General features: G+C 43.5%; 7 protein-coding genes across 7 annotated transcripts; 4 read left to right on the forward strand and 3 right to left on the reverse strand.

Annotated features, from left to right (window-relative positions):
- Positions 1-3,800: 3,800 nt before the first annotated feature.
- G6M90_00g105940 (uncharacterized protein) lies at positions 3,801-4,837 on the forward strand (the record flags this gene model as incomplete). The annotated part of the gene is made up of 3 exons (XM_014684099.2): positions 3,801-3,837; positions 3,893-4,310; positions 4,387-4,837. The coding sequence occupies 3 exons, from the start codon at positions 3,801-3,803 to the stop codon at positions 4,835-4,837; spliced, it is 906 nt and encodes a 301-aa protein (XP_014539585.2).
- Positions 4,838-4,870: 33 nt separating this feature from the next.
- On the forward strand, positions 4,871-6,063 carry G6M90_00g105950 (uncharacterized protein; the record flags this gene model as incomplete). The annotated part of the gene is made up of 3 exons (XM_066131692.1): positions 4,871-4,917; positions 4,986-5,352; positions 5,422-6,063. The coding sequence occupies 3 exons, from the start codon at positions 4,871-4,873 to the stop codon at positions 6,061-6,063; spliced, it is 1,056 nt and encodes a 351-aa protein (XP_065987843.1).
- A 681-nt stretch (positions 6,064-6,744) lies between these two features.
- On the reverse strand, positions 6,745-9,248 carry G6M90_00g105960 (uncharacterized protein; the record flags this gene model as incomplete). Its single annotated transcript, XM_014684101.2, has 9 exons — positions 6,745-6,936; positions 7,121-7,224; positions 7,277-7,468; positions 7,521-7,640; positions 7,696-7,822; positions 7,879-8,262; positions 8,326-8,428; positions 8,802-9,181; positions 9,240-9,248. 9 exons carry the CDS (start codon positions 9,246-9,248, stop codon positions 6,745-6,747), a joined length of 1,611 nt encoding a protein of 536 aa, XP_014539587.2.
- A 1,851-nt stretch (positions 9,249-11,099) lies between these two features.
- Positions 11,100-12,728, forward strand: G6M90_00g105970 (uncharacterized protein; the record flags this gene model as incomplete). Its single annotated transcript, XM_014684102.1, has 1 exon — positions 11,100-12,728. One exon carries the CDS (start codon positions 11,100-11,102, stop codon positions 12,726-12,728), a length of 1,629 nt encoding a protein of 542 aa, XP_014539588.1.
- A 752-nt stretch (positions 12,729-13,480) lies between these two features.
- On the reverse strand, positions 13,481-17,205 carry AGP2_4 (General amino acid permease AGP2; the record flags this gene model as incomplete). Its single annotated transcript, XM_066131693.1, has 5 exons — positions 13,481-14,770; positions 14,885-15,198; positions 16,222-16,840; positions 16,935-17,072; positions 17,119-17,205. The coding sequence occupies 5 exons, from the start codon at positions 17,203-17,205 to the stop codon at positions 13,481-13,483; spliced, it is 2,448 nt and encodes an 815-aa protein (XP_065987912.1).
- A 4,245-nt stretch (positions 17,206-21,450) lies between these two features.
- Positions 21,451-22,001, reverse strand: G6M90_00g105990 (uncharacterized protein; the record flags this gene model as incomplete). Its single annotated transcript, XM_014684106.1, has 3 exons — positions 21,451-21,513; positions 21,595-21,811; positions 21,886-22,001. 3 exons carry the CDS (start codon positions 21,999-22,001, stop codon positions 21,451-21,453), a joined length of 396 nt encoding a protein of 131 aa, XP_014539592.1.
- Positions 22,002-23,391: 1,390 nt separating this feature from the next.
- Positions 23,392-24,567, forward strand: alp1_5 (Alkaline protease 1; the record flags this gene model as incomplete). Its single annotated transcript, XM_014684107.1, has 1 exon — positions 23,392-24,567. One exon carries the CDS (start codon positions 23,392-23,394, stop codon positions 24,565-24,567), a length of 1,176 nt encoding a protein of 391 aa, XP_014539593.1.
- Between the last annotated feature and the right edge of the window lie 1,805 nt (positions 24,568-26,372).

The following is a 26,372-nucleotide window of genomic DNA, read 5'->3' on the forward strand; positions in this document are numbered from 1 at the left end:
TATATATTATTTATAAATAAATAAATAAATAAAAAAATTAAAAAAACTAATTTTTAAGAAAAGAAATATAATTTACTTACTCTAATAAAATATTAAAATAATATAATTAAGTAATAAATTAAACTATAAAAAATTAAGACTATTTACTATTAAAAAACAAATATTAATAAATAATTATAAACTTTTATTACTAAAAATTATAAGAAATTATCCTATAATATATATTTTACTTCTTAAGAAAATATTAAATAATATACTAATAAAAAAAAATATTAAAGTCCTAAATAATAAAAAATATAAAGTAAAATAAATTCTAAATATAAGAATAAAAAATAAAATATATTAATACCTTATTAAGTAAAAAAACTATAAATATAAAAAAAATATATAAAAACTTATAAAGTACCTAAAAAAGTACTAGTATTTATTAAGGCAGTTTTACTAAAAGGTATAAAAGGTATAAAAGAACCTAGATTTAAGAACTTTTTACTTAACCTAAAAGTAAACTAATTACTCTTTTTAAGAACACCTATTATACCTAAATTATTTGTTACTTAATACTTATAAGTATTTAAAGTAAGTAAAATTCTATTCTTAGTATTTAACTTTATTATATTATAATAAAATAATTCTAAACTCTTATTTTTAACATGATTTTAGATTTTTTATATTTAAGTTAATTAATTTATAATTATAAAAAGCTAAAACTAAAAGTTAATTAGCTATATATAAAGCTTTAATAGCTTATTACTTACTTTTTTTTCCTTTAACTTTAGTTTTTTTTATTACTTTAATAAGTATATTACTAAAAAAATATTATTAATAAAAGAATATAAATAAAATAAAGGCCGTAATAATACTTATAAGAAAAAGCTACTAAAATATTATTATATAAGCAACCACGCTATATATACTTATTATATTATAATTTCTTATTTATTATATAATAAGATTTACTATTTTTAAAATAATAAGTATAAGGTATATTTAAGGGGCAATTAAATAAATTTATAATACTAATAAAATTAGCACGTTTATAACTATTATTTTTCTTTATATTTAATTTTAGCTTAAAAATATAACCAGATATAATATTAATAAAATATTTTAAAGAATAAAAGAAAAAGGGAATTTACTAATAAAAAAAGGGCTATAAAGCTATTTATAAAACAAGACTTAGGTCTTAAAAATAAAACTATAAGAGAGGGGATATTATATTATAACCTAGTTATATATAAAAAGCAAGCTATAAGTTAGGCTAGCTATATAAGCTATAAAGCAGTATAAGCAAGGCAAATAATAAATTAATAATTAGAGTAACTATTATATCTAGATTATAAAAAGAACTATAATTTATATAAGTAAAATCATAGTTATAATAATAATCTAGAGGGAAATATTATAATAAGAAAAGTAATTTATTATAATATATAAAAACCTTTAATTTTACTTTATAAATAGATTTTAGCTTCTTAGCTTTTAATATAAATTATTATATTAAATAAGCTTTACTTATAACTCTTTAACTTTAATTACTTAATTATAATTTATAACCTATTATTAATATAATAACTAACCGCTTAGATTAACTGCCCTAGTTGTTTTGCTAATATAAACTACAACTAGTTTATCCCTTAGGAACCTTAGCCGTTACATATAGCCTTTAATTTAAAGCTTTATATTACTTATAAAGGTTTTATTAAGTTATTATAAAATTTAATAATTAATAAATTAATTAAAGTTATTATAAATATATATATTTAACCTAGAATTTAAAATAAAAAAGTCCTTTAAAAAGTAAATTTTCTTATAAATTAATTAAATAAATAATATAATTATAAGCTTTATATAATTTAACTTATACTTTTATTAATTAAAGCTTTTATTTTTATTAATTTAAGTATTTTTAGTATTTTTAGTATTTTTAGTATTTTTAGGCCTTTTAAGCTACTTTTATTTTTTAACTTTTTAAGCCTTTTAATATCTAGGCTTTTATAAGCTTTATTATTTATTAATTTTTTAGGTTTTTAATATTTTTAATATATATATAAAAGTATTTAAAGCTTATTAAAAATAGTTTTAATTTTTTATTTATTAAAAAAGCTAAAAATTAGTTTTTTAATATTTATTTTTTATTTTAAAAAGCTATTAAAACTTTTAATAACTTATTTTAAGAAATTATTATTATTATTAAATTTTATTTTTTATTTTAAGAAATTATTAATATTTTTAGTAATTTATTTTAAAAAATTATTAAAGCTTAAACTATTTTAGCGCTTTTAAAAAGCTTTTATTTTATAATAAGCTTTATTTTTAAAGGCTTTTAATTTTAAAAACACTTTATTATTATTATTAAAATTAGCCTAAAAATATAATACTTTTTATTTTTAGGTTTTTTAGCTACTTTTAATTAATTTAATTAAAAGCTTATTAATAAGCTTAATTAACTTTTATTTTAATAAATAAATTTAATAGCTTTTATTAAATTTAAGCTTTAATTTTAATATTAAGCTTTTATATTAAGTTTTTAAAAAGCTTATTAAAGTATAAATAATAATAAAAATAATATTTTTAATTATAAAAGTAAGTTAAAGCTATTTTTAACCTTTTTAACTTTTTTTATTAATAGATTTTAGGTTAATTAAGTACTTATAATAAATTTAAGATTTTTAATAATAAGCCTTTTTAGAAAATAAAAAATAAAAAGCTACTTTTACTTTTAATAGCCTTTTAATACTAATAATATTATTTAAATAAGTTATTAATTTAAAAGCTATTTAGAATTTTATTTATTTTTTTTTTAATTAAAGTTTAAAAAATTTAAAATATAATTATTTTAATAATTAAAAAATATAAAACTAATTAAAATTATTATAATTATAAAATCTAGGGTTAATTAAAGCTTTTTTATATTAAATAAGTTAATTTAATAAGCTTTTATTAGTACTTTTTATTACTTATAATTTAAGCTTTAATTTTTATATAATTAATACTTTTTAATATTAATTTATATTTTATTAAAACCTTTTTTTTAAACTTTTAAAATATAAATTATAATTAAGTTTATAATAATTTTAGTTATTTTAAAATATTATTTTTAATAGCTATTATATTATAATAATTATTAATAATTTTAATAATAAATTATTAAATAATTAAAAAAGCTTTTTAATACTTTTAATAAGCTTAAATATTAATTTAATAGTTATTTTTAAGGGATTTAAGCTTTTTAAATTAATTTTTATTAAGGTTTATAATTATTATAACCTTAAAATTAATATTATTAAATTAAGGTTTTTTTTAAAAAAATAATAGTTATTTTATTAGGCTATTAAAAGTTAATTAAATATTAAATATTTTAATTAATAATATACTTTTTAATAATAAAAATCTATTAAAACTAATTATTTAAACTTATTAAAATTATTAATAAAAAACTTTTAACTTTTATAATTAAGTTAATTTAAGTTTTTTATTAAAAACCTTACATATATTATAATTTAATATTAAAATATCTTAAATTTAATAATAAATTTAGGCTTATAATTATTATATTAATAATTATAAAAGTAAATTAAAATATAAAATTATTTTTAAATTAACATTATTTAAAAAAAAAATAAGCCTTTTTTATAAATATTAATTATTATTTAGTTAATTACTTAAAAAGTTAATAATTAAGGGATTTAACTATTAAAAGTCTAGCTTTAATAGAGTTATAGCGCGAGCTTTTTAGAGGCTTTTAGTAGCTTTATTTTAATAATTATAGCGAGGCTTTTTAGGGCCTTTCGGCGATACCGATGAATAGCTTCCTTTTTCTATTGAAAGGGGCCTTTGGCGTTGACATTGGCCCTCATTAACTTCTTACCTACTTGGACCTGACAAGGTGCAGACGGCGGCAACCAGCAGTACACTGTCCGCCACTTTGAAACCCACGGACAGACGGACAGCTGCAGCGCCCTCATCTGGGACTGGGGCTGGACGTGGTACGGCCTCTACCTCGATTCCGCGTCCAATGGCTTCAGCCTGCTGAACTATGAGGCCGACGGCGCCGCGAGAACGCCGACCGGCTCCGTCTACGTCATGGACTCGCTCTTCTTGAACATCAAGACGGGCATCAAGACCAACGCGCTGAAAAAAGACATCAAGGAATCCACCATCATCCAGCTCGACAACGTCCGCACGTCCTATGTTGATACCAGGATTAGCGCCATCGACGGCTCGGCCGTTGAGCTCCCCCCCGGCGACGACATTGGCCACGTCGTGGTTGGCAACGTCAAGATTGGTGGCCAGGCGTTCGGCCAGTACAGGTAAGACTAGATGCATCTTCATCTTGAAAGTCAAGCTTGCACAGCGCGCAGGCTAACCGCAGCCGCCCCCGACCAGCGTCGACGTGGATGCCCCTTCCGAGCGCCTCCTCAATCAATTTACGCAAATGTACAGCAGGAAGCCATACTACATCAGGCAGCGTCCGCAGTACGAGGCGTTTACTCTCGACGACATCATGAACGTCAAGGACCACGGCGTCAAGGGCGACGGGGTCGGCGACGACACGGCAGCCATCAACTCGGTCATGCGCATGGCATCGACGAGCAAGCTCATCTACTTCCCTGCAGGCTCGTACATTGTCACGGGCACCATCCATGTTCCCTCGCACGCCCTTATCACCGGTGAGGTCTGGTCGCAGATTGTGGCCAGCGGCCCCTTCTTCCAGGACATGAAGAATCCCAAGCCCATGGTCAAGGTGGGCAACGACGGCGACCAGGGCACTGTCGAGATTTCAGACATGCTCTTTACGTCAACAGGCTCTCTTCCTTGCCTGGTGCTCATGGAATAGAACGTGGCCGCTGAGGACCAGGGCTCCGTCGCCATGTTTGACGCGCATTTCCGGGTTGGCGGCGCCTACGGCTCGAGTAAGTATCCAACACTGAGGTCTCTGCTGTTCCGCGGTATACATCAATGTAAATTAACCGCCGTCTTTCTAGAGCTCACCCTGGCGGACTGCCCCAAGGTCACCAGCATCCCCAGCGCCTGTATGGAGCTTCCATGCTCTTCCACGTCACGCCCAAGGCCAACGGCTACTTTGAGAACGTCTGGGGCTGGGTAGCTGACCACGATCTTGAGGACCCCAAGAACACCATGGTCACTGTTGCGGTTGCTCGAGGCTTCCTCATCGAGTCCAATGACGGCCCGACCTGGCTGTACGGCAGCGCATCCGAACACAGCATACTGTACCAGTACAACTTTTACAACACGGGCAACCTGTTTGCGGGCATGATCCAGACCGAGTCGCCCTACTTCCAGTACACAGACGCCACGTCATCTCCCGGTCCCTTCAAGAACTCCCTGGGCGTCTTCAGCAACGATCCCGACTTTTCGGAGGCCTGCAACGGCTCCAAGCTTCAATGCGACTTCTCCTAGGCGGCCATGTTCAGCCAGGTCAGCAACGTCACCATTGCCGGCGCTGGCCTGTACTCGTGGTTTGACGCCTACGATCAGTCGGTCTGCGTGGACGCGCAAAACTGCCAACAGCGGCTCATCTTTGACCAGGGCGGCAACGGCGAGCTTTGGGTCTTTAACCTCGTGACGATTGGCTCAGTCGAGATGATTAGCGACGACAGCGGCGCCATAGAGACGGCAAAGGAGAACACGCAGGCCAACGCTCATCCCTTCTGGAGCGCCCTGGCTGTCTGGGGAGACGAGAGCGATCCCCTCGCGCTGCTCTGCGACGAGGAGGACACTGACCCCGGCTGCCTTCACAACGACGCCTGCGATCTCAGCAAGGACTTTGCCGACATGGACGCCCTGGTGGCCGCCCAAGGATCTATCCCGCCAGAGTTCGCGCCTTACTACGTGGTCAACGCGCTGAGCAACTTGCTCGAAGGCAGCCTGGGCGCGTACGACGGCGCCAACAAGGGCTACGACGCCGTCTGGGAGTACTACGCCGAAGGCTTCCGCGGGTCTGTCGACGCCATGATCCGCAAGTTCACGGCCGACTCTACGCCCAGCAACCGCAACGGAGGCCCCGGCATCCACTACTTTGAAGCTTCCTCGGGTCTCTAAAGGTAGGTGGGCAGCTTCCGAACTGAAGAAGGCCAATCAGCCTTGGGTCGATGGTACGGCCGACCCGACATTGGAGGTTGAGTTTCTTGACGGCTAGAAGGGTGTTGGGGAGCACGCATCAATGTGGAAAGAACCAGCCGTCCTCCATACAAGTTCGCCCCTGGGGTGAGATTGTAGTAGCGTTATGCAAAGCGTTACGTTGTATTACAGTTTATACATATTGGCCACCAGTATTTTCACCCCCAGGGGCGAAATATGGCAGTATAATTGTAGCCCGGTAGCTCACTGACCCAACATCCAAAAGCTGGAGAACACACTGCTATTATCGGCTGTGTGACGTTGTTTTGCTCAGCGAAAACACAGACGACATATTATACTCTATACACCGACTCATTTAAGGAGAGTATCGCAACTATATAGGTGTAGACAGATAGCTCGAGAGGTGGCGCGATGCTGTTTCTGTCCTTCGAGATCCGTTTCCCAATCGGCCTAGGGGAGTCACAATGTTCAACCAATAGCCCCTATGGGAAAGGCTGGTTGATGATATCGAGGGGGCTTGGAGAGCGATGTCACGAGCTCTCCTCGCAAGTCGATATTGGTTATAACGAGGAGTTTGCCTATTTGGTTTCTGACGCGGCACGGTGAAATTAATGCTCATCATTACATCTTGCATTACTTCATTTACTGACCGAAAGTGACAGCTACCTCGCCAAAGTTGGCAGATACAACGCCCGCGTCCAGCTCCTCCACCACGGCTTCCACCACTGCAGAGATGAAGAATCCACCCGTCACACTAATCTCTGCGTCATGATGGACCATGTCTTCTGCGAACGGAGCCAAGACAAGAGAGCCCTTGAATACAATGACGTGGTCCTGCGAGTGAGGCAGCCTCAGCCTGATTCAATACACTCCGAGGTTGTTAACGCCCTAGGCAACTCGGCCCTGCCCATGGTTGAGTGCGGGCAAAACCTCGCAGCGGCCGTATGGTGCTTAATTAGTTGACGAGCATGGGAGGAGGTTTGCGGGGTGGAAACGTTGCCTCCCAGGCACTGAGCACCTTGACAAGCAAAGCCTCTTGGTTCTGGCCTGCAATTGCGGCGAGACCAAAGGCCCTGCCGTTAAAGTCGAGGTACGATAGTGGCATCCCTGCCACGGGATATCCTATATAAGAATAAGCCGAAGATCATGATGAACTATTTTACATCGCACCAACCACTGCCAGTCGCCATGCTGGTCAAGAAACTGTCAGCTGGACCAATGATGACATCAACTTCGTATTGTTGTAGAATGTGGTCTACTCCGTCCCCTCTTGCAGCATTTTCGAGGTGCTTTAGATGTCTATTGTAATCTTGCACGGAGACGTGCCTCTCTTGAGCTTCAATGAAGAGGTCCTGTCTAGGGTGGTCTGTATGCTGTTAGTGAGTGGCGTGTGTCAATATGATGGGACAATTACTCACGGGTGGGCAGCTCTTGGTCGGCATGTTGTTTGTTAAAATAGATTATATCCTCGAGACTGCGAACTTTGCTCTCGTTCAAGTCTTGTAGAAACGAGTTGAGTTGGGTCTTGAGGTCAGTCTCTGCTTTGATCAGCAATGCCCTACTGCTCCTAGGCCGTTGTACTTCTCAACGCACGTATGATGACTGTTTCGCTGTTTTCCCCATCTAGTTCAAAGCTGTCCGGTGTAGCCAGCGGAACGTTTGCCGCGAATCTCTTGGCTTTTCCCTTGATGATGTCGTATGCTCCGTTGATGTCGCGAAGCTGAAATGCAATTTCAGCGGATATTCGCCAAACACACGACTTTGTTTTAGACTTACTATTTGTTCTGTGGCCTCGGTTACCGGTTTCATAATTGTATCGGGATATTTCCACACCTCTGGGTCGAGTGTGCCCACCGAAATATCCTCCCAAGAGCCCGTGATATTATGCACCAGCGACTTGGATCCTTGATTGCTACGTATGGCATCTAGCACCACGACCAAGTCATAGACAGTCTTGGCCATGGGACCAGCAGAGTCAAAGTGGCTCGAGATGGGCACGATACCGTCTTGCGGAACAAAGCCTATGCCTGGCTTAATGGTGTACAGAGACGCTCTTCCAGCAGGGCAGATGAGCGACCCGTCGGTCTCAGCACCGATCGAGACGGGCGCGTAGCCGGCGGACACGGCCACGGCTGATCCCGTGGATGAGCCCGAGGGATTCTGGAGTGACGAGATGTAAGCAGTGACTCTTGCGCAAGGATGGCTGTGAGGTGGGTTGCTTACACTGTGACCGTCCTTTGAGTCGTCGGGGTCAAGTCCGCCACGCACGTACGCAGACTGCGTTTGACCACCGACAGCGGACCATCCGCTGGGCATCATGGAGCCTCTACATGAGTGACATGAATTTAGCTTGCAAGCCAATCGTACGAGTATGAGAGAGTGCTGACCGCGAGTTGGAGAATTCCTTGACCACTGTCAGAGAGACTTGCAGTTCAGTTGGACTGGACATGTACTCACACTCAAATTGGACTTGCCCAGGATGATGGCGCCAGCGGCAATAAGCTTCCCATGTCGTGTCCGGTTGGCCACAATGTTAACCTCTTGTCAGAGCGGGTTGTGGGGAGATACCTTTTCCACTACGGTGGCACTCTTGCGAGGCTTGGATCCCTCAAGGGAGAGGCTTCCGGCTGTTGTGCCTAACCCGAGGCTTGGGTGAGTGGCTATCGAGTCCTCCAACGACAGCAGAGTCAGCAGCGTACCCGAGAGCAGTCGTAGACTTGCCCAAGACACTTGCCTTGATGATGATGGGGATGCCGTGGAGAGGGCCGCGAATACTACCAGCCCGTCGCTCCCGGTCCATTTGGCCGGCTCTCTCAGACAAGAGGTGCGTCGGCGTGATCTGAATCATTGCGTGCAAGTATCCATCGTGCCTGTCAATCTGGGCGAGGTAGGACTCGACCAAGCTGCGGCTCGTCACATGGCCCTGGCCCAGGAGACTCTGCAGGCCCTTGACGTCGGCCGTCAAAACGTCGATGCTCGCCACAAAACCCATGGTGAAGAGGAAAAGAAGCGTCGCAAGGCCAAAGGATCGCACGGTGAAGCCGAGGACGAGGACAATAATCATGGGAATCTGTCTCTGCTAATGTATCAGTGAGCATGACAGGAGGAGGGGTAGCGCTGGTAGATCAAATTCTTACAATGGCCATGCGCGGAAAATGAGCACAAGAAAAGACATGACTTGGAGGAGTTTTTTTTTTTCGAAGCGTCAAGTGCGACCATGTGACCTGGTGTGAGCGGCTCCTCGACACCTCAATGGCTTTGCATTTCGCCGTGCGTTTCTTTTTCGTCGGCATCACATCTGCCCTCAAGTGCTAGGTCTGCCGCACTTTTACCTCTCACCTCCCCGAAGGCGAGCACAAAAGATGCTGGCTTCTTGGTCGATACTTGACAGTACCTGTCCAGTGCGTCTGCATACATGTATCATCCTAGCAGACCGAGACAGGCGCCCCAAGGCGAGGCTGCATTGCTGACATTTGCCATTGGCTGACTCGACACATGCACACAGTATCGTGACTACTGTGCCTCGTCGGTTCGCCCAGAGGCACAAGAGTGTTTGACCTGGTTACACCATGGCGGAAGAAATCGCACATTGACACGTCGCCATTAATCGCTTTTCCATCCCGTCGACCAACTCCACCTACTGCTCGCGGCCTTGTGTGCGTATTGGGCTGCATCATGGCCTCATTTCTACCTCACCAACGGGATGCAATGCTGCCGACAACTCACGCACTCATCGAGCGTTTATGCTTCCATGGCGATTCAATGGTCACCGGAAGGAACATACCTATTCGGAGCAAAAGGCTCATTTCTTTGGGGGTTATGAGCTTTGTTGCCTCACGTCACAGTCAGCCCCTTGGTCCATTCCAGCCTTCTCGTCTGCAAGTTTGATGCAAAAAAACAGTTTGTGACGGGAAAGTCGCGGTTCGGTGAAAATCTTGTCATGCAGGTATGTGTGCAAGTCGCACCAGACAGAAGTTTCATGGAAATGGCGAGACGCATGCTGTATGACTTTTGTTTTATGGCAGAGAGGGTGGCCGCGAGATGCCCCAGTGGATGTAGCCATCGACGGGGCAGCACAATACGCAAAACGACGTGGATAGAGCACGTACGGTATGCTCTATATAAGTGGGGTCGTTACTGCCGGTGGAAAGTCCTGTGGTAGGTTTGAAAATACTTTTGATGATTCCATCAAATGTTGATTTGGTCATGTTGTTACTTGTCATGCCAGCGGCGGTTAGGGCTAGGGTAGGCATCTTGCGGGGGCACGGGGTTATGAGTGTTACAGCGCGCTCATGCACAAAGCTGCATACATCAATTGATGCCGTTTACATCGGGTGTCGTATAAAATTTCCCAGAAGGGTTTAGTAGAAATATCTAGAGCGGGAACCCCTTGACCCATAGCCAATAGCATCCATGTCTCCACGGTCACGGCACTCGCCTTCCCCCGCCCTACTAAGTAAGCCATATGACAAACATGGAATCAACAGACTACGCCAGGCTTTCTTCCCTGTTCGTACATGAGGCCAACTGAGTGCGAGTTGACCACGTCCCAAGAGACATGGACAACAGTAATGGTAAAGCCTCTAACCGTACCGTCAACCGTAATAGATCGAAGCTATCGAGGGCATCAGGGCACCGCTCACGCGGCGGATGCCTCACGTGCAAGCAGAGACACGTATGTGGTATTCTGATGGATTGTCTCGTGGTTACTCACAGATCCCAAGGTCAAATGCGACGAGGCGAGGCCAGTATGTTCGAGATGCTCTCAAAAAGGTTGGCCTTGCAAGGGGTATTCTCAGTCCCTAAAGTGGTCATACAAGCATCAGCCGAGGGGAATCGACGCGACCCGTCAGATTCCGGAAGCGCCTTTAGGAGCTACAAAGACACCGACCGACTCGTTAGTGCAGGGCGACCACCGAAGACAAAGGCTATTCTGTACTCACTTTGATCACCGCTCTTCTACTCCCGACCCAATTGTCTGTACGCCGTCTTATCTCATGGACCTCGACTGTCTGGAGAGTACCGACCAGGCTTTTCAGGGTGATGCCGGCCTGTCCTTCACCGAGTTCCATGATTTTGGCCTTTGGCCAATGGACTTCTCCACAGCTACAGTACTTGGGCCAGATGCAGAGTCAAGGCTAGGCCGAAACCCAGAAGAATGCCTCACACCAGACTTGGGGGCATTCCTGGACGTGCAGCATGTACAGTCTGTTCCCAATGAGCCGTTAGGAAGAATGACGGACTACGCTACACAGCTTATAGCGCATTGGTTCCACGAGGTCTGTCCAGCGTGGTCTGGATTCGATTCCATCAAAAATATGAATAGAAAACTTGCCGAAGACCTGTGGCATAGTTCCTCCGCCGTCTTCAATTCACTTCAAAGCATGTCGGCTAGTTTCCTCGCTGCCAGGCTACCGCAAATGAGACCTACCGCCTTCCGTTTATTGAAAACGGCAACATTGTGCATTCAAGCAGAAGTAGAAGAGCTAAAAGGCAAGGCGCACCTCGATACAGCACCAATCGGAGTAATTTACTCGTTACTCTGTCTGGGAACTACAATCTGCTGGTTAGACGCTCGTCGGGTCGGCTGGCCATTTCTTCAAGACGCAAAGAGTTTACTTGGACGGACCATGCAGCAGGACCGCCACTTGTCGGAGGGAGACGCTAACATACTCGACTTTTTCAGCAAAAGCCTGGTATACTGGGAGATGCTAATCTCTTTCATATATGATCCGGAGCCAGGACTTGCTCAGCCGAATCTTGTTGGGGCATCCAATTTTGATTCGATACCCCATCCATGGACCGGAATCTCATCGTTTACCTCCCGTCTCTTTACACAATCAATGAGCGTGTGTCGAACCTACCGATCTCGGAATTCGCTGTCATGTATAGGGGGAACCGGTCAACCACCTGCTAGGGAAGTTGGGGAGGCAGAAGAATTGGAGAAGCATCTTTTACAACTGCAGTTATCGCCAAGCCCCTTAATCGAGGATACAGGCGACCACCGTACCCCCTATTTCCATCTTTTACACGTGGCTGAGGCCTATCAACTTGCTTCGTTACTCCAATTATACATCACATTTCCCGACTTGGTTTCTTCACGAGTGCCTCGAGAGCACCATCACTCATATGAAGGGAATGCCATGTGGTACAAATGGATTGTGCCCCTGGCTTTGCGACTTACAGAAGTATTAGAGCGAGTTCCGCCCGACTCAGGAAGCCTAGTTATTCAGCCATTACTTTATGTCTGTGCCGCCACTGGGCTTCGGTGCGACACTGTTCCGAAGCCAGGCAAATACCAAGACGGTGTTAAAGAATCGGGCAGGCCTTCAAGACCAATGGAGTGCATTTTGGATTACGTCAGTTTACTTGATAGGCCTGCTGAAAACCACGAACGAGAAGAATACTTGGTTACGCAGCTAGCCCTAAACGTCAGCCAAGCCCGCAATTTCATCATGAGACGGATTAGCGTCTTGAAGGACAATCTACACCCTGTGCCGGTCCGGGTCACTGAAAAACTTGTCAAGGCTGTTTGGACTGCCTATGATGAAGAGCCTCAGGGCTGTGTGAGCGTTCACTGGCTTGATGTAATGGAACAGAAGGATCTCCGAACGCTGTTTGGTTAGTGTTGGGAGAGGAGCTTATAAACTTGCATGTTGGAAGATTGACTCTCCAAGTTGACAGTTTCCTGGAGGTAGCGACAGCGGCTTATGTCGACCTATTCTTCTCCGTGGCCCTATTCCATGCATGGGAATAGCTTGATCAACAAAATTATTGAAGCCTTACACGACGACAAACTATGACAATTTCTCAATGTAAAGCAGAAAATAATGACGATAATCATATCAGGGCCACGTTTTTAACAAGTTTCAATCATACATGGTCAATAAGGCTGAGAAAATGTATTTAATTGCGCAACTGTACTAGCCTCACAGTTATTCTATGTCTGTGCTTTAGCTCAAAATATCACATCTACCTATCAAGCTGCATAAAAGGTCCAACCCGTTGCTATCCGCTCCGAGATATTAATAGCCATGATATCATGTTATTTTGCATCATCGCATTCAGCCGAATAGCCGGTCAAGTGTTTTTTCAAATATAGTCCTATATATTGGAATTAGTCACGGTAGATGAGCCTCTAGGGCGTGCGTGGCTTACGATGGAGGCTGTGCCTCATAATTACGCTCATAGTCTTCAATAAAATCTTGATCCTTGTTCAGATCTACTTCCAACGGTTTGTGAATCTTCGTTTTATGAAACAGCTTCCAGGAAACGTACAAAAGAGGTACAACCGCGACCATGGTGTAACTAAATGCGTCCATAGATCATGCGATTTACTGTTGAGAAGTAAGCCCTTTTTGATACTGTTGAAATAAACTTACGAGAAAAGAAAGTCTGGTACGTTCCAGTGACCCTCCAAGGGAAGAAATACTGCATATCCGCCAACCAGAGCCATAACAGCAGTGCCAATGAGTCCATACCAAGCAGTGTAGGGCATGAAAAGCCCCTGGTAAGGCAACCTATTACGGTCGAAGGCCTGCGCTTTTAACGCTCGATAAAAGCATAGATAAGTAATGCATGCGCAAGCAAAGTTGATTAGCTGGGACGCCGTAACCAGAGCTACAAGCCAATTCAACACCACTACACTGCTCTGCGAAAGCTGAAGGAATGAGAGTAACGAAATCACAAGAACACTAGCCACGCAATAAATCGGAACACCCTTACTGGTGCATCTTGTCAGAAAGGCCGGAGCTTTACGGTCAAGCGCAAGGCCGTAAAGGGATCTCGAGGCACAGAATAGATACGAATTTCCAGCTGAGAATACCGAAAGAAGAACTACACCGTTAACGATATGAGGCAGAACAGGTATATCCAGCCTTTTCATCGCCGCAACGGATGGGGCTGCGGCGGCTCCTGGCTGTCCGGTTCTGAAAGCGGCGGCCATACCAGCATCGTCGTAGGGTACCAAGATTCCAACACATAAGGAACCTAGGACGAAGAAGAATGTTAAGCGATAGAAGACGGCCTTGAAAGCCCGAGGTAGGACCTGCCTTGGGCTTGCTGTTTCTCCGGCAGTCATAGCGACATAATCAGGGCCAGCGATTGTGAATGACGCTAGCACCAGACAATGAAGAAAACCAAACCATTTACCTAATGCACCCTCATAGTAGAGTTCGGCAAAGGCCCCTGGTGTCTTCCAATACCGAAAGCCGAATACGTCGCGTTTGGGATTTCCACCTACCATTACAATAAATGTGAATAGGATAAGTCCCAGAGCAAGTAGGACCTTTCCTAGAGCAGCCCAAAACTCAACTTCACCAAAGTAGTGTACCGCTAGAAGGTTTATCGCAACGTACAGCACGATAATAACAATAATCATGACAACAGTCGGAATGGCATCTGTCCAGAACCGCATGATAATATTACATGCTGTCACTTCAAAAGGTACCAGCATGGCTTCGAGGATAAAGAAGTTCCAACCAGTGGCGAAACCAAGTGCGTCGTCAACATACCGGCCAGCGAAGCGAATAAATGGAGACGATATAGGTGTATAGGAAACCATCTCAGCTATACACATGGTGACTGCGAGGACAAAGGAACACCAGAATGTGAAAGCTATAAAAAGGCTGCCGGGGCCACCTTTAAGCAGACCTTGGCCTATTTGCACCTAACATGTTGCAGCTGGGTCAGTAACACAGCCTGGAAGTTAAAGATGACGCAAAGCAAACAGAAATCATCACACGACCGACAAGGTATCAAAACTGCGCTAGGAGATGCATACGAAGAGAACGGTGCCGATAGTGCCTCCAATACCCATAAGTTGAACATGGCGACCTTTCAAGCGTCGGTGCGTATTATCTTCACGGTAAGCCTGAGATAAGCGTAATTGCTGGGCATATTCAATCTGCACACTCGATGTTGTCGTACTATCCAACGTCTTCTCTGGATCCTTAGAGGAAGGGCTCGCGTGGGATGAATCAACCGGCAAGGCCATTGTGATAGGAGAACGTAACTTCACCCTGACAGAGAAGAATATTGGGATGAGGAACTCGTCGTCAGATTGCACGGGCACGGAAACGAGGTGGTTAGTGGCATCTACTCAAGGTAAGAACTTTCCCTGGCTGAAAGTAGCAACGTCGTGCCTTTTCTATTAAATGGCCATGACGAGTCATTCCATTAGCCAATCAGCAACCAATACAGAGACCCCGCGATCTGCTAACAGAGAACGGAGCCTCTGATGAAACCAGACTCTACCGGTCGTCACCCCTGTCTATCTATGTCCTCGACAGAATAAGCCATCTCTGATTCGGTGAAATTGCTGGTTCGAGTGTTTGGTGCTGTAGCGCGTAAAACTTTTCCTTAAATAGTTAAGATCGGCGCGACCTAACCTGGCGCAAAGCAGCTAATCCGAGAACCTTTGTAAAGCAAAGGATGCATTTAGTTAATGTAACTGGTAAGCTGAGCAGACCCCAGCAAGGTTGCCCATGTGGGATAAACCAGGGATTGTCTTGTGTAGTGCATTGTTCTTGAATCGCCCTGAGTCATTTTTGTCGCAGCTAGATTATAGGGCGTAGTTCTGTCATGCTCTTGGGACCCCTTGTCGAGGTCAAAAGCACAGCTACATTTTTAAAACTCGAGAAGGGCACGGGCGCACAGTGAGCCGTTATTCCATATCTGGTGCATCTTGCTGCTGAGCTCATAGGGGGAACTACAAATCACTATGCGATTTTGGCTTGCGAGCTTGACTTTAGGCATTTTAGGAATTCTGTTTTTCCAAAAACTTGACATTGAGCGAGCAAAGAATGTAGTGTAATTCCAAGTAGAGTAAAGGAGTGTGCTTTACCGTCATAAAGCGGTGGATTCATGCGTAAGAGGCGGCCCTGCTATGTTGAGGCACAAAGTAAACCAGCCCTTTGTCCAATCCTTGGGATTAAGCCAAAACCTCACCCACAGCTACTGCGCTGGTCTGCACATGGAATGGAGAAGGCCCTTCTGTATTTTCTTTTTCGAACTGGGCGGAACACAGCTCAAGGACGCGCTGATGAAAGTCTGCAAAAACGTGTCAAGGCGCTATCCAAAAAACTATAGGAAATGGTAATAATCTGGACATTAACTCACAGGCAACACCATTCTCCTTTTGGGGATTGAGGAGGCCTTCCGAGTAGATGCCGACATTATAATTTGTCTGCGCCTTCTCGCAGAGCTCAATATCCTCAAGAGCAACGTTACGAGCAAAGCGGTAATAATTCTCAAATTCCTCGCTGTCGAGAGGCGCCTGGTGATAGTAATCGAATTCCATACGTGACTTTCCAGGTTCTTCTGTGGGGTTGATGCGCCAGCAAGTCAAGCCACCTGCGTACATGCTCAGCGTACAGTTTGGGAAGAAGTAGAAGAAGAGTCCCGCCTCCTTCAGTCCCTTCGCTTGGCTGCTGGACCCAGCCATGTGCTGGGAATAGTTGTGCTTATTCACCACTTGATAAACGGAGGGGTTGTAGATCTTTGCAAACTCGGGATGTGCGTATGCGCAGTGAAGACACTCCTGATACGCATCGACTGCAGCCTTCCAGTTGTTGTTACTTGTGTATCTGAGGGGGCGCCTCAGAGGAAACTGGGTGAAGTCTGCGTGTGCAGTCAACGCCTCAAAACCCGGGAAAAAGTCCTCAAAGGCACATGTCTCGTCAGAAAGCGTCAAGAAAAGGAGACCTGTGGGGGTCAGGTGGCTTCGCATTTCCGAACCCTGGATAGACGTTAGGATCACATGGAAGAGCAAAGCGAAGTCGAGGGTCGACGATGAGATTTGCTTTGGGGATTCAGATTTTGATTTAGCTCACATCACTGTCCTTGAAAACTTTGATGGACCTCCAGTCACTTTCCTCTCGGCGAACCGTAAAGTCAACCTGGGCGAGCTCGTGCTTGTAATCCACTTGCTTTTCAGGAAATTTTGTGACAGCACCAAGTAATACCCATGACTGCAATGTTATCAGAAAGACTCTCGGAAAAGGTAAAGGAACATACTCTGAAGAAGACTGCCCGTTTCTCCAGGCTGCCGATGCCACTGCTGGTATACCAGGACGCAGGAAGAGTTGTAGCACAGTCGCTCATTTTTGAGACTCGGTTTCTGCCTGGTGTAGAGTGAAGGGCTTACTAGTTTGCAAATTGCTGAGAAACACTCAGAGGTTACGAGTCGCGAGATATAAACGTAAAGTATTCATCTTGGTCCCATGTCTATCGCCTTCAGTCGACGCAATTTGAAGAGTTGTGGTCACGAACCCAAAGATGTTACGGTGGTGATGGCGGAATGTGGGGCGACCTTTTTTTGTCGATCCCGATCAGGAAACATTTTACGCAGAAAGGGGTAGTACATGATCCCAGCATGTAAGAGGGTGGGGAAAGATCTGTCAACTGGTTCAGGTGATGCATTCTCTTCGTAAAGATAAGCCGTAGTCGGACATAAACGTGCTTTTATAAGCTATGCAGCCTACATGGCTTGCATGTGCAGTCTGGTAGTATAGTCGTAATCGTTGAATTGGTGTCGCTTAGTGTCTCACAGTTCACGAAATGACCATCCTCGTCGATTCTAGGCATTCATGGTGGCCATGTGTGGATAACCGGCATTGAATGGGTTTTCCAACATGGGAAATACTTTACGAATCCCTGGCTACAGTCTTAGTTTCTATTATCCGCTACAAGACCCTGCCACGTGCTGAGCTTCTTATTTGGTTCATGGCCAGCCTCTGTGCTGCAGATTTGCTCTCATTCCTCCATCTAGGTGCATCTATTATTTTCGGACTAGGTCAATCCTTTTGACTATTTTTGGTGACCATTAGAAAGACCACAAATTCAATGTTTCTAGAAAGCATTCCCTTTTTTGCTCTGTCAGGCACCTTTTATGCCTTGGTGGTATCTTTATTCTTTAATGTCTGGCTGCTGATCCGAAAGCCACCCACGACAGAGCAGCCGTCGAGAGAAAGGCCGAACAGTGCACTGAACCTACCCAAAGGATGGTGGTCAGATCCAGATCGTTTCCAAGCCGAGAGACGGGCAATTTTCAGTCAGGTATTTGTCTCAGTGTCGACATGTCTTCCAATTTTGGCCTGACTTGTCACAGTCTTGGATGTGTGTGAGCCATCGTGGCCGTTTCCGGAAGGTCGGTGACTACATCGTTTATGAAGTTGCTGGGTTCCGCTTCTTCATGATTTTAGGCAAAGACATGATTGTTCGTTCTTTTCACAACGTATGTAGACACCGTGCTTTTCCAGTTGCTAGAAAGCAATCTGGTTCTGCACTGGTGCTTGGATGCAGATATCACGGCTGGAGCTATAACACGAAGGGCACACTTGTCAAGGCCCCCTACTTTGATAACCTTCCAGGCTTCGACAAAAGTCAAAATAGTCTCTTCGAGATTCATACAAAGGAAGACGGATATGGATTTCTTCACATCAACGTTAGCGCCAGCGAGGATGTGGCTACTACGACTCCCCTAGAAGCTACCCGGAGCGGGGAACTCGGCCAAATCAAGCTCGACTCTCACCTGATTGATACCATGGAATTTAAGGGAAGATTCAACTGGAAGGTTATACGTAAGTTCTGTCTGTCGAACTTGACCAAAGCTGCGTCAGATACGATGTACTTAATCCCAAAGCAGTCAACAATCAACCGAAGAAATCTTCGACAGACGCTTCAACCAAGGGCATTATGGGAACCTTGTTATCCCAAAGCCCGCCTTCTGTTGGAAAGATAAGCTTTTTCCCTTTAACGACGGTACAGACTATGTCTAATGGGCCCTTCTGGTACCAACTTACCCACTCTCCTGAAACATCCCAGCAGACAGCAATACGTTGCGACGTATACTCTTCTATTGCCTCAAAAGACTATAAACTTGAAGATGCTACTAAGATTTCTCTTACAAATGAGCTGAAGCAAAATATAAGAGAGTTTGAGAAGCAACACAAGCAGTTGACTACTTCTGGTTACCACTCAACCGGTGCTAATGGTGTGTATAGCAGGCTGACTTTGAAAATATCTAGGCTAACAATTCCTAGATTCACATGTGAACATTCTTCGCATGGTAGAAGGGCATCTTGGGCAGGAGAAAATCAGAGGCTCTGAAATCAAACCAGCTACGGTTAAACAACAGTTTCAAAGCGAAGCTTTTACTAAAGCTGACCAAAGTGAGTTTTCCTTGGTGAGATTATAATATTTGTTGCGATATACCATTTAGAGGAATTAACGTATTTTATTAGTCTGCCAGGCGATGGCATGTGGTAATGAGAAGCTTGATTGGTGATAGCATACCCCTGGACTTCACCAGTTTATCTTGTGAATTTGTGTGACAAGGGCTATAATTATAGGGCTTGGAACAATGTTCGATATTCAGCTAATAATTCGCTTTGATATCAAAGGTCCTTGGTTTTTTCTCAAGGCCTCGAGGGGCGGATGACCCTTATTTATATCAAGAGGCGGTCAAAGGGCTGTCCTAGGTGCCTGAGGCCCCCGTTAGGTCTTGAGCCCTTGTGTAACTATCGTCATGTTCAAGGTACGGCCCGTGCCTTTATGGCAACGTGACATCCGTGTAACAATTTGTCCCCGGGGCCCGCAAGTCTATGGTGTTGAAAGAAACTTTGCCTGTATATATATGTTCTTTGTGTTTCAGAAGAAGAATTTATGTCTATATTATCAAGCACAACTACCTCCACAGAATTGGTAGCTAATTTGACTCGTCATCGATTTGTCCACCTGATTCTGCCAGGCAGTGCGGACGCTGCATGATAGATTCATATTTCACAGCTATATCCAAGTATGGAAAGGGTATCTCAAGGCCACTCACTAGGATCAAGGAAGGCCCATACCCATAGGCCGAGAATGACGACAACCATCAGACCATACAGCGCCCAAAAACGTTTCATGGTGGTTCCAAAAACCAGGGAGGCGCTGGAAGCTACGAGATATTCAAAGCGGGAACAAGAGACGATGGACAGGCCAGTCAAGGTGACAGCCATTTTGGTGAGATACTCTGCAAAAAGAGAAATCTAGAAGTTTCGTTTGTTTGCGAATCAAGAACTGGGGGTCAGGCACAATCTATTAGCTAGTCTTTGATGCAAATATTGGCTAAGCCTAGAATGGTGTGCAAATAAACAGGCTGCCATATTATTATAAGCAGCAATACTAAGGGAACTTACTCTGTCCTAGGGAGTGTTCTACCCAAGACCTGGACTTCTAAATGTGATTTATGGCGGTTTCACCAAAGTGTCATCATGGGTATGGTCCTCTTGCGCTAGGACAAGTTGGGCAATATATTACGAGGCCGGTAACGGCATTGCATATTCTTTTCATCAAAGTAGACCATAATAGATGCTACTAGACGCCAGCCAGCTTGACTCTAGTTAACTCATACTTGCTGATTGTGGTGCACTTCTTCACATGGATCAGCCTAATTATATCGAGTACGTTGTGGATCGACTTCACTTCAGTCACACGACTTAACCGACATGACATTAATTACAGATGTTCTATGCCGACGCTGCGGTTCTTGCGGCAACTCTACGTTTTTGGCCTCTTCTTGCTAATACAAACTTGTGATAAAAAGCATGAATCTCTCATCAAGAGCTAATCGCGTGAGGCTGAACGGCTCTCCTGTTTCAAAATTTGAGGCACAGCCCTAGATGAAATATCCTGAAGCTGTGAAGTGTTTTGCAGTCCTCCTGGTCATTTACCCGCTATCGTTACTGACTTGATTCCGGTGTAGTCTTCTATCCCAAACTTTGATCCTTCTCGCCCAAAGCCAGACTCCTTGATTCCTCCAAAAGGGCCAGCTGCATCACTAATCATTCCAGTGTTCGCGCCCACCATACCAGTCTCTACCACATCGGAGACTCGGAAAATGCCATCAACATCACCTCTGTCAATGGCCGCAAGCCACCTTGACAAGCTCCAGTCCCGGAAGATAGTACTTGTATTTTGCACCCTCAAAATGTGGATACCCGTTGGCGACCAAGTGGACTAGCCACGGTGCAATACGAGTGCACGAGGCCCTATCCGCCCCGAAATAACTACATGGCTAGGCATGATTCAATTCAACGTGTCAAGCCGAGGAGAAACATTGAATGCACCATGGTCCAGCAAAGGATGAATCACGAAATGCGGGATGCGGCCGTCGCCTATTGGTTGCCATTTAGGATTCAGGAACCTCGAGCACCAAACACCATCCAACTCATGCCACGACTCCGTTGACACAGTCGACGTTTTTCCATTATTTTTATTGTGAGCCCTTCAATTACGCTTGTCCGCTAGCCAAAAGACCAATGCCTTGGTTTTCGTCGTCGTACAAATTTTCAGACGGCTTGTCATCTAAGCGTCCTCTCCTTTATTGTATTCGGCAGTAATAAACCCATCTTCTTCTACCGACAGAACCTGGATAAAGAAGAAAGTAAAAAAAAAAATCAGCCCCACGAATACGCCTTGAAAGGATTTGGTAGGCAATGCTACACCTACATGATTATGCCTTTTAATCTCATCCAGCACATCGTCGGAGAATGAGCCCGCGTAGCCGTGAAACCCAACAGACTTGGCGCGATATGTGTGCTGAATGCCTTGTCTATGGTCCTTGCCGTCCCTCTTCTTTAGGCTGCGCTTATGCAAATCCCTCACCCAGTCTAAATGCGTATCAACATATCTATCGTGTAAGCCTTCTGCTAGAATCACAATGTGGCTGTAACAGTATTAGCATCTGGTACCGGAGAGTATTTATATAATATACTTAATAACATAGATTAGGTTTCTTACCCTCGTTGTTGGCTCGCCTTATTCTCAAATAAACCAGGTGCTGCTACTGCTCCTCCTACTGCCTTTTGAACAAGAGCAGGTCCAAGGGCCAGCGCCCAAATAATACACTTCTTCATTGTGGCGTATAATATAAAAAGATATGATATGGAACCACGTACAGCGTAGTAAAGATTATAAAAGAATATATAAAAGCCAGTGTTTAGAGTAATAAGAAGTAAGTGTATTTTTATTAATAACACAGCCAAGGTGGCAAGTCTTTATAATAACTGTAGCCCGTAATGCGAATAATAGAGACTCGTACACCCCTGTCTAGTATCCCCGTACTTTGCACGGTCCTCGAAAATATGTGGTATGCATTTTGTCCCAGGTTTTGCGTGGTGCCACTGTGTGTCTTGTCGTTGCGGCATTATCGCAAGCCCCCCCAGTACGAGGGGCTCATTTCGGGGTCTCTATTCAAACATCAAACAGAGATTCACTTGACCTATTTTTTTGCCTTGGCGATGAGCAGTAGTCAGTTGCCCTCGGTATTGCCTGCGGGCGTCTGCCAAGAAATCGAAGCACATGCACGCAGGCTCGTAACCTTTCGTGTGGCAGGGAGATGTCCGTCTGGGGAATACACTTACATGCCAAATTTCTAGCCTATACGAACAAGGAAACTATGCTCGCCTTGATCGGGCGGCATTCCGCCCCTGACCCCCTTTGAGCTCGCTAAACTCGCCAAAATCCCTGGAAATGCGAGGCTAACAATCGGGGCGTCGATATGGACCCCACGTCCACATGATAATAATGCGCTCCACCGTTAATTTGATGGTGGTGTATATGGTTATATTTAGCACTACTAAGCTGTTCAAAATTGACTACACGATATACTTGCGGGCCGTGAGGGTCGCGTCAAGCTCAGTCCCAAGATCCTCCATTCGTCTCGACACACACTTGACACTTACAAGGCGGCATTTCCGCCTGTTTCTCTTGGCGCGGCTAAGCTCAAGGTTCTATGGAAACGCACGTGTCGCGTACGGTCATCTCGGCGCTTCGTTTGGTCTGCAGCCGAGTCCACGGCTATGGTACGACACGCCGGCCCCCTTCATCCAAAACCACTCTCTCCATACAAGGCTTCCCATCATCTCCTCTTGGCTCCTAGCCTTCAACAATGATTATAACTTGCTTTCTGGAGTGCCATGGTTAGGTGGATTCAAGGTAATTCTGCGCCTTGCCAGTCGACTCTCCAAATCATGCCATACATGTCCAACCGAGGCAACTTGCTCGCCATGGCACTATGCATGACAACACTATGCACAAGTACCCTTCGGGTCACAAAGGGATCGGCATTGGGACAAATTAACGAAAGAAGACTACAGGCCCCTGTCAATTTCACGGCCAGCTCTCGCATCACGCAATGCAGTCCTCAAAATACAAGTGGTATATAAGCGCCCTGGTTGCAGTGCAAAGGCAATGTTGCACTTGTAAACAACGCCTCACAAGTATGAAAAACCTTTCTTCTCTACAATGAATATCTCGGCTATCCTCACTCTGCTCTTTGGGCTGGCTTCAGCTCACCTGGCTCATACGCCTGTTGTTCTTGAGCCACAGATGAACCAGCATGGATCCGATTTCAATAAAGCTAATGGAGAGCTTCCTGAAATGTCTTCAGAGCGCAATCAACCCGAGGGCTCTTTGGAGACAAGAAACGACATGACAATAGAAAAGAGACATGGGGCTCCAAAAACGCAAACTAGTGCCCCATGGGGCCTAAGATCTATATCTCATCGACTCCCTGGGGTTATCTACGAAGGATTTCCCCCAAGTCAAAACTCGGAATACTACTACGATACTAATTCTGGCTCTGGTACATTCGCGTATATTCTGGATGACGGTATCCGTGAAACACACAAAGAGTTTGAGGGCCGCGCAAAGAATATCTATAGCATATTCCCCGAGAAACAAGCCGGCGATTATGTTCACGGAACTGCAGTCGCCGGAATTATTGGCAGCAAGACATATGGTGTCGCAAAAAAGACGACTCTTTTATCCGTCAAGACACTGGGAACAACAGGCGCTGCCCATTCCGAGGTGCTCAAGGCCCTTCTCTGGACTGCAGAACACATCGCCAATAATACCCGGCAAAAATCATCCGTTATCAATCTATCCTTTGGCGTTGAAAAGAGCGACGCATTAAACAAGTTTATCGAACTACTTGTCGGTAAGTACGATATTCCGGTAGTTACCGCTGCCGGTAATGAGGGCGAGGATGCTAGTACAAAAACCCCAGGGTCTGCCAAGGGAGCTATTAACGTCGGTTACATTAATAAACAATGGGGGCTTGCACCTCGTTCTAATTGGGGCCCGGCAGTAACTATTTTGGCTCCTGGGGTTGACGTGGAAACTACCGGTTCAGAGAGTGATACCAATGCTGTGTTAAAGAGTGGTTCCTCTTATGCTGCGCCCTATATTTCTGGGCTGGTGTTGAACGTAATATCCGTCCATGGGGTTAAAGGCGCCGCCAACATCAAGAAATATCTCCTGGAGAAAGCGACGAAAGACCGGGCTTGTGTTTTCAAACGCACGCCAAACCTGGTAGCGAACAACGGGAATGCCATGCAAGACAAGGTCAAGCCAGGTGATAAATCTGCGCTTTCCAAACTAATGTGTTGTATTAAGGAGTCGCTGAACAAGTGTAAATAGAAAAGGATCTAGGCATATGTAGTGGAAAATACAGTGGCTAGGCAGACTGGTCAGTCGTAACTATCCAAATTCGCAGCACTTGTTCTCTCTCAAGTAGCTGTATCGCCTTCTTTTTAGCTAGTAAACACTTCTATCGGTGATAGAATTATGTACAAGAGTTCCATAAACACTTGATAATAAATTGTGTTTTATCCTTCAGTTATAGACGGCTAAGGAAAGTGCACATGTGCCATGCCCTACGATACAAGTAGAGCCATCATCTTTAATAACTTGATCAAAAACAACACATGCTGAAATAAAGAGAGCCGTATTCAGGCCAGGCAACACAGTCCACATGGCAGTGCACTAGCCGCTACAACAATGTATAATGTGAGCCTGAAGACACCAACACGCTAAATGCTACGCCCAACTTGCCAACACCTATCATCTCGTGAGTCCTGATTCCAGGTGCAATAATTATTTTACCTCTAGCTTTGTACTGTATTAGATGTTGCGATTGAAGATTTGCATGCCTTTATCACAGCCTCGCAATGGATCTATGTCGTTGCAAACGGAGTCATCCTCGGTCTCATACTCTGTATCGTCTATATCGTCACTTCCGAAGCCGCTATTACTTTTATAATCTTTAACGCTAGGCGTATCCTGGATAGTATTACTAGATCGGCCCTGGTTAGGGTTTATCTTATTTATTAGTAGCCGGCCGGAAGTTGTATTGAAATAGCTATAAGCCTTATTATCCCAGATCACTTGAGCTTATTGTATTATATATTGTTGCTTTATAACGTAAACAAGTTTTTCTTGGGTATTTTTAGGTAACAGATAATAGCAAAAGACGAAAGCGATATAACGTTTCCAGTATTTGCGATACTTTGCGCGAGCTGCTATCCCGGGCCACAATTTTAAAAGGTTTCATGTTATGTTTCATGTTATGGCTCTAGGTCCATACTAAAGCCAGCAAAGGATCGGGCGGCTAGTATGTCGTACTGTCTCTTCGCAGCGATTAAGCATAAGATCCACTATATTCATAAGGTAAGATAGTTTATACTTATTCTACAAGGAAAATATCCAGGACTTAAGCTCTAGTAAAAGACCCCAAGGAATTTCTAACGGTTTGCTGTTCAGTAACTATGTTAGTGCTAGCAGGGTGCCTCGTCGAGCGTTCCCATCCATAACAAGCCATCGGGTTCGATCCACCCAAGGGCTTGTAGATACCCATGGTTGACTCTCTGTATCGTATCTTGAGACCTCCAGGTTGTTCCAGAGTTCCAATCCACTCCACTGAATCCACTGGCGCCGCCAGTAGAATAGATAGACCTTAATCCACGAAGCCTGTTAGTAAGGTAAATGTATTTAAAGCTGTTGTAAAGTAGAATAAATATAATAAATATAGTAGGTTAGTAAATAAGTCTATTATGTTAGTAATAAGTAGTTACTTAAAGTTATACTATTCTTAATACTTTAACTTAATTCCATTTTACTTTTTATAATTATAATATTACTTTTAATTCGGCAGGCACCCGGAAACTTAACTTAGCCAGGCAATTGTTTACGACGTAAATTTGTAACTGAGAGGCTCCATGCAGACTCGGAACCTAAGCTGAATATCCTGGTGGGTACATATGTCAACATTGAATAGCATAAGGCCTCGTTGTTCGGCAAGGCAGTCCTGTCAACATCACCTTGTTGGCTTGATCGGTCTTTGGATAACCTTTCCTTGGTAGTAAGCAGTGCTACAGAGACTGCATTGAGAGCAATCTATATTCCAGTGCCTAGATGCTCCTGATTTTCTCTGAAATTGAGTCATA

The sequence above is a fragment of the Metarhizium brunneum genome, chromosome 7 (assembly GCF_013426205.1).
Source record: "Metarhizium brunneum chromosome 7, complete sequence".
Taxonomy (NCBI): Eukaryota; Fungi; Ascomycota; class Sordariomycetes; order Hypocreales; family Clavicipitaceae; genus Metarhizium; species Metarhizium brunneum.